General features: G+C 41.8%; 1 protein-coding gene across 1 annotated transcript in view; it reads left to right on the top strand.

The window, feature by feature from the left end:
* Positions 1-12866, top strand: part of fbn1 (fibrillin 1) — a 48068-nt gene that overhangs the window by 14600 nt on the left and 20602 nt on the right. Inside the window, exons 9-32 of the mRNA XM_088371184.1 lie at positions 139-264; positions 1099-1224; positions 2704-2856; positions 2940-3173; positions 3289-3441; positions 3544-3663; positions 4286-4411; positions 5045-5167; positions 6220-6342; positions 6832-6984; positions 7328-7381; positions 7714-7839; positions 7928-8053; positions 8143-8262; positions 8366-8503; positions 8573-8623; positions 8697-8822; positions 8904-9131; positions 9211-9336; positions 9989-10117; positions 11278-11403; positions 11895-12020; positions 12117-12239; positions 12595-12720. Of these exons, the coding sequence (XP_088227310.1) occupies positions 139-264; positions 1099-1224; positions 2704-2856; positions 2940-3173; positions 3289-3441; positions 3544-3663; positions 4286-4411; positions 5045-5167; positions 6220-6342; positions 6832-6984; positions 7328-7381; positions 7714-7839; positions 7928-8053; positions 8143-8262; positions 8366-8503; positions 8573-8623; positions 8697-8822; positions 8904-9131; positions 9211-9336; positions 9989-10117; positions 11278-11403; positions 11895-12020; positions 12117-12239; positions 12595-12720 (3162 nt within the window). The remainder of the gene's footprint in view (positions 1-138; positions 265-1098; positions 1225-2703; positions 2857-2939; positions 3174-3288; positions 3442-3543; positions 3664-4285; positions 4412-5044; positions 5168-6219; positions 6343-6831; positions 6985-7327; positions 7382-7713; positions 7840-7927; positions 8054-8142; positions 8263-8365; positions 8504-8572; positions 8624-8696; positions 8823-8903; positions 9132-9210; positions 9337-9988; positions 10118-11277; positions 11404-11894; positions 12021-12116; positions 12240-12594; positions 12721-12866) is intronic.

Genomic DNA, 12866 nt, shown 5'->3' with positions numbered 1-12866 from the left:
GCCCTAACTGGCTAAAACTTCTTTAGCCTTTTTGTGTCATTTTGTCAAAGCAATCCATGTAAATTATCTCGTTTGCACTATACAGTGAATATACATGCGGCAGCCACTTTTAATGTTAAACGTGTTGTGCTTTTACAGATGTAGACGAATGCCAGGCGATCCCTGGCATCTGTGAGGGTGGAAACTGTATCAACACAGTGGGATCCTTCGAATGTAAATGTCCCGCTGGGCACAAATTCAATGAGATCTCACAGAAATGTGATGGTAAGAATCAACCTTTGGCAGCCCTATTAAATCAAATGACAGAGTACACCAAAAATGACTTGAGGTATAAGTTTCATGAACACTGTGAAAGTGTAGTATTTGCCAAAGTTGTGGTTAACTTGATGCCAGGCGTGGTGAACTGATTATTGCGTTGTGAGCAGGGACCACACATACGCGTTTGTTTCTTAGTCTTAAACCAAAACGGCATCCTCCCTGGCAGGTCTTTCATCCAAATCGAGCTTATCATAACTCTAAATAGGCTTTTTTTTCCCTTCCGACCAGTCAAACTGACCCATCTGAATATTACATCCACATGGAGTTTGGAAGACATTTCACAAAATGCTGCCAAATCATCTTTTTGGAATGGATAACCAGCACAGGCTAGCAAAACTCTTAGTGACTTTCTGGCTCCTCAATTTAGACCAGTACCGTGACAGTGAAAATTTAGGAGTCATTAAGACATCAATGGGACAAATTTGAGACAAACTTTAACTCCAGATGGGAATTGAAGGAAACACATTGAGCAGTTTGTGGTATTCATACGAATGGCAAAATATATTATGCGCAATTTTTATAGCTGAAAATAATTGTTGGAAAACGTCTGGGCAGTGTAAAATATGTGCTAAACACGGCCGACGTGCAAAACGAGGAGCAAGTATTTAATGTTCTCATTAGTTACCAAATTCTGTATGTGTGGGTCACTCTGTCACAGATTCAAGTTTCCATTCAAAATCCCTTTCATCGATGGTTATGATTACGTTCCAGTTTATAGTTGTAACAAACAAATAGAAAACGAATATGAGGAGAAGAAAATCATTCCTGTTCTCTGCTTAGATCTTGATGAATGTTCCAACATTCCTGGTGTCTGTGGCGTTGGCGAATGCTCAAACACTGCCGGCAGTTACTTCTGCAAGTGTCCACAGGGATACTACGTCTCCGTGGATGGCTCCAGGTGCATAGGTGAGTCCATTTGTCACTCCTGGTTGTCGTTCACCTTGCACGCGTCCTCGACTAGTCGTGTTTTCGGACTTAACTAGATATGACATCAGAAAAACAGTTTGAGGAAATCATTCAGTTTCCATTAAATCGCTCTTGTAAGTTGGTTCAAGCTTCCAGCTGGTAGAATTTAGGTCAACTGATTCTAGTTGTTCACAACGCCTGCCTTGTAAATAATGCGCCACACCCACTTCATCAATTAAATATTCAGTATCAAATCGATCTTTTCATCAACCCAAAACCTGTACATCATTTTGTGGTTTCAACTCTGTTGGGAAATTTGGGGGAAATCCTCTTTAGTGCTCCAGTTTGAATCTGCCCCAGTGCATCTTGTATAAAGTCTTCCCAGATGAGTGGAACCTTTTTTAACTGCTGTTGGATCTGCAAGAGGTGACCGACTTAAAATTCTTTTGCGATTTTTTTTTTCTCCCATACCAGTGCATACCAGGAACAATTTGATTTTCAACAGTAGGTCCGCAGGAAATAAGATATGTTGTCCTTTAAAGAGGTGTGCACAAAGTACACGTTATTAGTTTGACAGTTTTGAGGTGGGGTTTGAATCCAGGCTTTCGGCTTCTGTGTAGAAATGGCATGTTATCTCTATGTTTACTGTGTTTTCTCCCTCCCACATTCCACAAAATTGTTATGGAAGATTAAATTGTCCTTAGGCTTTATCGTGAGTGTGAATGCTTGTTGGACTATAGAGCAATGACTCTCTAATTATGGTACTGTTACCGCAAGTGACTGAATTGAATACAAATATCTTGACAAGCGATTCCAAGCAAATGAAGGGAGGTGCAAATTAAGGTTGCAGTTTAGTTGTATTTAACTTTGAGGTACATTTGCATTTAATGCTTAAGAAATGTTTGTTTCAAAATGTTTGTTTAGGTCCAAATTATTTTGAACTTGTATGCATTACATTTTGTGCTGTAGAGAGACTTACTGTACAATCATCGCAAAATCAGTCTGTAAAGTTCAGCTCACTGTGAGCCCCTCCATTGAGGAATTTGGGTCAGAGTGGTCCAAAAATTCACATAAACACAATCATATAGTATGCAAACAGACATTCACGCGACTCCCCCATGAGAGGATGTTTTGTGGAGGGAATGTCTGAGGCTTTCTCTCTAGTTACGCCAAACATTTTGGTTTGATTCCTACGTTTGCCTGGAGGATCAAGCACATGTTTCTTAGTCAAACCTCACCACATGAAGACTTTGTTGGGTCTTGGTGTGAAAGAAAAAAATGATATATTTGTGTTAACTAGAACCTTAGTGTTAGTCATGCGGATTTCCAGTGCCAGGAACTGTTGACAGTGGACTCCATCTCGTGAATGGCGGAAAATGTGAATCAGTTTTTGATTTTTGCTTGTTTCCTCACCATGCTGACGACACATGGCGTGTCCTGTCGCTCCCATTGATTTCAATGCCATGTGGGTTCCCACAGATGCTCGTGGCGGTTTCTGTTTTGCCAGCCTGCTGAACGGGCGCTGTGCCAGCCAAAATTCACAGCTGTTAACCAAAATGCAGTGCTGCTGTGATAGCGGGCGATGTTGGTCCGATGGCTCCACTCCAGAAATCTGCCCCGTTCGCGGAGCAGGTCAGATTAATCTCCACAAATGCCTCCCTTTCATGTCTCTTTGTGTGTCCATGCTAAAGCATTTATTTTTCATCTCATTCTAGAAGAGTACCAGAAACTGTGCATCCAGTTACCCGATATTAATGGTGGGGGAATTATACCTGGACGTGGTCCGGGGGGCCCCGACTTCCCGGGCATCTACCCGCAGATTCCGGGCCGTACTCCTGGTCAGGGCCCAGGACCCGGGCCAGGAACAGGCCCGGGCACAGGCCCAGGTCAATACCCAGATCCAGGTCAAGGCGAGTTTCCAGGAAATCTACCATTACAGCCTCCTCCAGGTACACTGCACTCCAGAAATTAAGTCCTGCTTTGTCCACACTAACACCTCATTATCAGCCGGGAGATTATGAAGGAATGGCCACTTCATGATACGTTCATGCTCATTTCTGTCAGGTCCTTTCATCATCCAAACCCAGAATGTCACCAACATTTGCCAGGCCTATCGCAACCTCTGCCCAAATGGACGATGCATCCCCCTGCCGGGCGTTAATTACCGTTGTGAGTGCAACATGGGCTTCACACTGGATACGAGGAACGTGTGTGTCGGTAAGTCACTGCAGGGTTCAGAGAGTGTATCGTCGTTCCTTCTACTGGAGAGAAGAAACATAATGGCAACAATTTTGAATGACACTGATGTTTACAATGCAGATGAGGATGAATGTGAGAGAAGCCCTTGCGTGCACGGCGAGTGTGTGAACACTCCCGGGTCCTACATGTGTCGATGTCCCGTGGGATTCCAGTCCACTGCAACCAAGACAGAGTGCAGAGGTGACTAAGACACACACATTCAAACATAACCTCTCTCACAAACAAAATGCTACTGAAACACTCATACGCCCAACTCAACTACTTCCTCTCACACATAAAAAAGCTGTTAAGCCCTCACACACACTACTGAAAAGCTCTCTCATAAATTTCTGATTTTTCACTCACACACCTATCTGAACTGCTCCCATACACTGCTGAAATGCTTTCACACTCACACCACTGAAACACTCCAGCACATACCATTGTAATTTTCTCTAACACATGACACTAAAACACTCTCACATGCACAACAGTTTATTTTTCACTCTGACAAATTACAACAACATTCTCACACTCTAGGAGAACAATTGCACACATATTACCAAATTATTTTTAATGAGCATAATTCAGTATGATGTCATTTCAGTGGTGTGTGTGATTGGATTTCAGTTGTGTGAGAGGTAATCCAGAATTATTTCCCCAATGCGCTGTGCTACAAACACACACGCACACACACACACACACACACACACACACACACACACACACACACACACACACACACACACACACACACACACACACACACACACACAACCACATCTAAGAACGAACTGTACATGATGACAGCCTCGTTTTTCAGACTTGGATGAGTGTGTCGCCAATGGCCGTATCTGCAACAACGGTCGCTGCGTGAACACAGACGGCAGCTTCCACTGTGTGTGCAATGCTGGCTTTGAGATTTCAACTGATGGCAAAAACTGTCAAGGTCAGTCAACACATCTGCAATTATGCAGTACTGATGTATGGAAAATCATATTTTTTCTTCACTGAAGTCCTCTCTAATGAACCACAGTTCTCCTTTAGCCTGTACTAAAGGAGACGTGAGCTAGCTATAAGACAGGGTGTTTCAAGGATATTTCATGCTATAATGAGCAACTGCTCGTGCTTTCATGTTTTGGCTCATTAACTTCTGAATATTACATTTAATGTCATGTCCAACAGTTTTCCAAAGTTATAATACATCCCAAGTTTTCCGAGCCACTTATCCTCATTAGTGTACATTTTGTGTTTTAGAAAACAAGAATTCTCAGCTTTTATTTACACAGCACAACTTCATATGGCATGTGTCAGTTTCTGAAAGAAAACATTTATTGTTAGAGTGTTACATGATAGCGTTCCGTCGTGGAGTGTTAGGAAATGCAATATCAATCTATGATGTGGTTGGCTGTCTGCTACACCATTAAATGTTATAGCCATTAAAATGATAAATTGTTAAAATAATAACTGTGTGATAATCTCAGTCCTTATTAAGCAGTATTGGTTTTATGACATTTTGAATAAAAAGAATGTCAATAGCATGTGAACCACTGTTGGATCAAAACTTTGCGATTGTCCTCAGATCAAGACGAGTGCCTCATCCGAAACATGTGTTTGAATGGACTGTGCATCAATGAGGATGGCAGCTTTAAATGCATCTGTAAACCCGGCTACCTACTCGATACCAGTGGGCGCATGTGTATAGGTGAGTTTGTCGCATCCCTCTCTGCCCACTGATATTGTAATCCTTACCTCACTTTGGCCAGTGTGTCATTGGAGGAGTTGGCTATATTTCAGCAAACTTGGAGGGTGGCCTCATGCCTGCTATGTTCGTATTTGTGTTATGGGCGTCCTAAGGGCAAAAAAAAAAATCCCCTAAAAAGCCTTGCAAAAATCCCTAAGCATGCTGGCAGCATCCCAGCTGGACATGTGGAGCGATGGAGCCTGCCTGCGCTGACGTTCCCGAGCAGCCAGCCCTCCATAAACATGCTCATGTACAGGGAAAGGAACTTGTCGTAAAATTAACATAAGATGGAGGAGGAGCAGCTTTTCCAATCATAAACCAGATTGACAGACGTGCTCACAAGTTGAGCAGAAATTTGTTTGAATGGCTTTGGTTTAGTTTGATGTTTTGGGGCTAATTGTTTGTAGTCTCAATTAAGAAGACTCTAAAATACAAGAAATATCATCTAGATTGTGTTACGCCATGAAACTAAAAAACATTATGTGATTTTTTTTAACGTTTGAAAAAGACAATTGTGAAATGGTATGGAGCAGCTACTTTGCAAACATTTCATCTGGCGCTATCTCATTTAACATATCACATATCACCCGGTGCCCTCAGAAAATAAACCTAAGAATGTTAACAAAGTAGTTAACAAATAAACGACAGTAAAAGATGAGTTGAAATCATGTTGTTCCACTTGGCGTTTGGTATTGAGATGCTGACCTAGTTAAGTCATAGGGTGTGTGTAAAGTGTTCAGACGTATGCGGTCATTACCGAAACGTGAGTCAAAAGGGTCCCTGGAGTCGCCGTCTCTCTCCCAAAACCAAAAACCATCTGCACGCTTGCAGCATTATCGTTTATCACCATCATCAATGTGATGTGCCTAAGACCATGGAACTGAATCGGGGTCACAGCTTTCACTACAACTTTCAATCAGTCGTCATACTCAAAAGTACCTACATAATGTGTGCTGAGAATTGCTGTTGCCAAATGAAGGCAGAAAGTTTCATTTCTGTTTATCTGCTTTCAGATATTGATGAGTGTGAGACTCCAGGTATGTGTATGAACGGCCACTGCGTCAACACGGAGGGATCATTCCGCTGTGAATGCATGTCAGGCATGGCGGTTGGCCTGGATGGACGCGTCTGTGTCGGTAAGAAACTCCTCAGCTGTAAATTCAAGGATGATCTTGTGCTCTTTGTGGACAGAATAGAAAACTAATCTTTTAACCTCAAGAACAACGAGAACCCAAATTCCAGGCGTTTAGTATAAGTTCAGCAAGAAAACTGTGAAGCAATATTTTAGCCACTTCAGTGTTGATATCTATTGATCTTTCAACAATAGCCTAATTCAATGTGGTTGAATGATTAATATGATGAATTTTGCAGGCGTAAATTTCAGCTTCCCACCAAGTGACATCTTTGCATGTGTTGTCTTGGAAGGGAATTGTTGTTGTCAGTTGTGGGTGAGCTCTCACTAGGATGATTTCAGCCTAGCAGAATGCCTCAAACCTCAGCATGTTTTTCGACTGTCATTGTTTACTGCCTCTTGCCTGCTCATTTCTGTTGTCTGCCTCATCTCTCACACACACTCACTCACTCGCTCACTCACTCACTCTGTTTTTGCTATGTCCGTATGACAGACACACACATGCGCAGCTCATGTTATGGCGGTTACAAGCGAGGTCAATGTGTTCGGCCTTTATTTGGAGCTGTGACCAAATCCGAGTGCTGCTGTGCCAGCATCGAGTACGCCTACGGGGAGCCCTGCCAGCCCTGCCCACCACAAAACTCTGGTAAGAACATTCAAGTCACACATGGAGTCACCTCCCACCTTCTTAATTCAAAACATACATATTCGACTCTGGATGGCCCAAACACTTGGCGTGCTGTGACACGCTGACTCTAGAAAGGACACATATAGTACACAGACGTCAAACAGTCAATTCTCCATTCAATTAGTCCCGCCTGTTCAAATCTCTTAACGGAAGCCAGCACTGCACCACATTAAGGAGACGTCTTAATATACCATCCAGGCTAAATGACAAAGCATATAAATGGATAATAACATGCTATTAAATGTCTTGAATTTGAGAAAACGTTATGGTTTTACTGACCAAACTTTTCTTTTTGTTGCAGCCGAGTTCCTGGCCTTATGTCCAAATGGCATCGGCACAACTGGAGATGGGAGAGGTACGTATGCAACAGTGTGTTGATTCTTTATTATTGCGACAGCGCCGTATAAATCAATTATAGTGTTATTTCGATTTTTATGGCTCACTATGGGGACGGTCATAGCCAAGAAAAATGTCTCCTGATCTTTTAGTGTAACTTCTCTTAACCTCAACATTGAAAAAAAATCAAATTCATAAAGATACATTTTTGCCAATTATTCAAGAATATGTATGCTGTTTTTGACATGAAAACAATGGCCCAGGAACAGATCCAAAGTAACATTTACTATCAACATCTACACCGATTCACGCTTTGTTCTTTGTGCAAACGGCTGTGTTATGTCCTCTCAGATATTAACGAGTGTGCCCTCGACCCGGATGTGTGCCAGAATGGCGTGTGTGAGAACATGCTGAGAACATACAAATGCAACTGCAATGAAGGCTTTGAGGTCGACCTGACGGGCAAAAACTGTGTCGGTAGGTGAAGTGTCTTTTCACCAGGTGCACGATACTGTTCATCAAACCCTTGCACGAGCTAAATCCTCATTCGTGCGTTTTTCCTCAGATATTGACGAATGTCTGATGAACAGTCTATTGTGCGATAACGGCCTATGCAGGAACACACCTGGAAGTTTCACCTGTCAGTGTCCCAAAGGATTCACCTTCAATCCGGAAAACGATATCTGCGAAGGTCCGTGATGTGTTCGCATTTATTAATTTCCTGTTTACTTTCAGGATTAAATGCGGGATCTATCATTTTGTTGATTTGGTTTCCTGCAGATGTAGATGAATGCGTGTCCAGTCCCTGTGTGAACGCAGACTGCGTGAACAGCAAAGGGTCATTTGTATGCTTGTGTTCAACGGGCAGTTCACTGGACAGCTCTGGCCTTGAATGTATTGGTAAGTATATACAGTATATATTTTTGTATATACGTATTTTGGTATTTTTTCTATATGGCTAAATATGAATTGATATTGTATTTTTACTTGTTGGCTGAATTAGAGACAACTAAAAGCACTTGCTGGCTGAAAATGGTAAACGATGTCTGCGAAGTCAACATCAACGGGGCGACACTCAAGTCTCACTGCTGCGCCACACTAGGAGTGGCCTGGAACAGCCCTTGTGCCAAATGTGAAAAAGGTAAGATGCTTTATAAGAGTTTTCTTGGTTCAGTTCATCATCTAAAATTGCTTTGTGTGCCGTTCTCAGATCCCATCTGTGGTAAGGGCCTTGCCCGGGTCCGAGGAAATGTGTGCGAAGGTAAGGCTTTTTTTTTTTTTTTTTTTTACTCTGTGTCTGGATTGGAACATAATTCCACTAATATTTCCCTCAGATGTGGATGAGTGTCAAGTTTTTCCTGGAGTGTGTATCAATGGCAAATGTGTCAACACACATGGCTCCTTTTTCTGTCAATGCCCTCCCGGGATGACTGTTGATCTCAGCGGGAGAACCTGCATCGGTAACTATCACAACTTCATACCCGATGTAACTTTGATAGCGTCGAGTACTGAAATGGCTACAAATGTCCTATTGATTGCAGACTTGCGCACAGAGCAGTGCTACCTAAAACACGAGGATGAACGTTGCGGAGCTCCTATCACAGGAAAACATCGCGTGGATGCTTGCTGTTGCTCAGTGGGAGTAGCCTGGGGTCCAGAGTGCGACGAGTGTCCTGAGAAAGGTACCCCGCAATACACTCAGCTCTGCCCTCGTGGACCAGGCTTCTCCCACCGCGGTGACTTCATCAATGGAAGACCCTTCCTCAAAGGTATTGATTCTCAAAAGTACGGATACCGTATAAACCTCAGCTTGTCTCTTACGTTTCTCTATTCCGTGACCCTTCTCAGATATCAACGAATGCAGGATGATAAACTCAATTTGCTCAAATGGGAAATGCCGAAACACCATCGGAAGCTTCCGTTGTCGTTGTGATAACGGATACGCGTTGGATTCAGATGAGAGAAATTGCACCGGTGAGTGACAATGAAGTCATCGCATCCATAACTTAATAACTCACCTCAATTTAGCACATACGTATATCTTGTTTAATCTGACCAACAATCAAAGTTTGTGTGATACTTCACAGACAGACACACTCTGCCTGCTAAGGTCTTATTGTTGTTGGACCAGGCCTTCTGGTTAGCCACATTATTGCTCTAAAAATATCATTTTGAGTATAAATTCCTCCTCGAGGGATTATGAACATAAAAAAGATATATTATATACAGTTGTTGGGTTTTTTTCAGTTAGAATCATTGTGCTGAGGATTTATTCTCAACTTTGCTTCTTTGTTAATATCCAGATTGATGCATATGTCTCACCTCAGTGCAACTTGACTCGGCTTTATTCAGAGTGCTTTAAAAAAACAACCACAACTGAAACAAACTGCTGTCCATGAATAAAAATCAAACATAAAACACATACAACTATACAAAAAGAAAGTTCAAAACTAACAAGACACAAAAAAAAGGATGCCCTCATGCTTTTTATTGCGGTTGTGTTCATTTCACTATCCTCAAAAATTGTTGAAATATGATTACCCATGAAATTGCATTTTATAAATATTCACTGTCTAATGTTGAAGATTGACTCTACATTGTTGTTTTGTGTTTGTCTTCCCCGTAGACATTGACGAGTGCCGCATCTCTCCTGACTTGTGCGGACAGGGGCGGTGTGTCAATACTCCAGGAGACTTTGAGTGCGAGTGTTTTGAAGGATATGAGAGCGGCTTCATGATGATGAAAAACTGCATGGGTGAGAGAGAAATCATCCTTTGCAGACATACGTATGCATTACCTCAGATTTGGAATATTAATGCTTATTAATATACTATAAATATAAAATAATATATAAATGCTGATTAATTCATGCTTATCAATTTGACTAAATTCTGAACAAGTAATGTCCTTACAATCCCACTTGAGGATGATTATCTTTCTTAGTATCATTTTAATACTTGTGTCACTTTCTGCTTGATCTCTATTGCGCTCTCCTTAGCGAACACTGACAGCAGCGCGACGGCAACTGGCAAGAGCATCTGGCTCTTGCTGGTGTCGATTACGTACATTCGGCGTTGGTAGTTTGGATAGAATCATTTGTGTTCATCTCGCCAGTTCTTCATTTGCGCTCCACTTGGGTAGCTCAGCTTCAGTTCATATAAAACATACCAACAAGTTAATTTTGTGTAGTAAGAAGATGGAATAGTGCCATGTATGAGAAAGGAGAAGACTCAAAGCACCCATGATCGATTCAGCATTTTGATTTGATTTTAAGAGCAGCAATAAAGACCGAAACAATAAAAAATGCTTTAAATGAAAGGAAAGTAAATTTAAACAGTTTTGTGAGGCGTTTTTGGAAGCCTGGAAGTCTTATAGCCCAAGGAAAATGCCAGCGTTTGTGTAATGTTAAGTCCACCTCCATGTGTCAGACCTCACATGTAATCTTAATATAACACCCATGAGGAACATGACCCCTCGCAGCCCATCATTTAATCGTTTTTCATGGCACCATAAAGAAAATTGCCTTTTATTACATAGTTGAACTCAATCCATAATAATGTACCCTCCAATAAAAAAATATTTATGTGCAGCTTCCAGTCTTACCATCTGAGAAAATACTTACGGCGCTATTTCTGTTCTGAATTACATTTAGCCAACCAGATTAAAATTTTTGAGCGACGTGCTCACTCAATGGTGAGTGAGCATCATTGCTTTCGTTGGCTGAAGTTTTTAGCCCACGATTGGCAACACAATAACAAACAAAAAAAGCAGGCTGGGTTGAGAAAAGCAGCCAGACTTAATGATTTATGCCGCCTTTAATCAATTACATCATTTGAGTCATTTCTTGTCGCTAAGGTCACATCCAGCCAGACGGTCAGATTTTATTATCTCCAACTCTTTCCTCTTCCCCATCAGACATCGATGAGTGTGAACGCAATCCTCTGCTATGTCGGGGAGGCGAGTGTGTCAACAACGAAGGGAGCTTCCAGTGCGTGTGCCCCGAGGGACACGAGATCGCTCCCGACGGCTCGGCCTGTCTAGGTGAGTGATGAGGTTGTCAGAATGAAGACTTGGGTGGACCGCTCAAAACCGTTTTCATTTGAGCCTTTATTCACTTCTTTGGCAAATGAAATTCCCACTTTGGCTCTCTGGCAATAAAAAAAGGTGTGGACAGCTGACGAGTGGAGAAAGCGTGTCATCAAGTGAACGGTGAGATCGTGACAAGCGTTGGCTCTTTTCCATCCTTCTGCCTCTGAGTTCTGTGAGCTCTCTGGGGATTTGCGTATGGTCCAAGTGTCTGAGTCAGGTCTTTAGTTGCTGATAGATGCATGAGAACCAACAACTTGACAATGGCAAAAAAAAATGTTAAGAAAGGCACAAGATGTAGTTTAGCAATGATTAATATGGTGTGTGTTTTGAATATTGGAAACAAATGCTTTAGAGATTCAAAACAAGTTGAAAGTCTATCAATGTTTTTTCCATGTCTTTTCCTTGCCATAGCTGAGTATTAAAATGAAATCTGTACTCCTCAGACATCAATGAATGCGAGCTGAGCGACAAGCTGTGCAGGCACGGCAAGTGTGTCAACATGATTGGACGCTATCAGTGCGTCTGTGACACAGGTTACAAATCGACGGAGAACAGGCTGGACTGTGTGGGTGTGTGCTCCATATATTACTCTTACACATATGCATATTCATCATACATGCAAGCAGTATGTCATGTGTTTTTTTTCCTTTTTTCGTTACACTCAGACATCGACGAATGCACCATTGAGAACGGAGGGTGTGAAAACTTTTGCACAAACTCAGAAGGCAGTTATGAGTGTAGCTGCCATAATGGATACGCTCTAATGCCTGATCTGAGAAGCTGCACAGGTAATTAGCCGATGTCACCTTTGCATGTTTGAAATGTTTGGAAGTATGTTTTTCTCTGTGGCAAGATAAGCAAATTTCTGTATATTATAAGGTTAAAACCATTTCTATGCAAAGAGTATGTTCCAGGGAGTTTTTTTACAATGTGTTTCAAGGAAGTGAACATGCTCAGCTGAAGTCAAAAAGTTCCATGTAGCACTTCAATATTTAAAGAAGCATCTTTCTTTCTAAATGCATTGTATATGTTTGACGATAATTGCTGGATACATATGCTAAGACTAAGAGCTATGCAGTGGTATTTTACTTGTGGTTGTTAACAGTTGAGCAGTAAGAAAATGATTGATATTTTTCTTTTCAGATATTGATGAGTGTGAGGAGAGCCCTGACATCTGTGATGGAGGCCAGTGTACCAACACGCCGGGGACATACCAGTGTCTCTGCTTCGATGGCTTCATGTCATCTGAGGACATGAAGACCTGCCTTGGTAACGGATCTCCGTTATTTTATACCCAAAACAAAACTAAAGGAGCTAAACACTTAATTGTTTTAGTAAGAGGGAACTAATTTAAAAGGTTATCCAATTGATGTGTCATGTCAGTAGAATTTTATGACTCAGAGCGGGTGAGCGAG

The sequence above is a fragment of the Syngnathus floridae genome, chromosome 3, assembly GCF_059516105.1.
Source record: "Syngnathus floridae isolate MCC-2025c chromosome 3, RoL_Sflo_1.0, whole genome shotgun sequence".
In the NCBI taxonomy this organism is placed as follows: domain Eukaryota; kingdom Metazoa; phylum Chordata; class Actinopteri; order Syngnathiformes; family Syngnathidae; genus Syngnathus; species Syngnathus floridae.
This window is presented reverse-complemented; position numbering and strand designations above follow the sequence as displayed.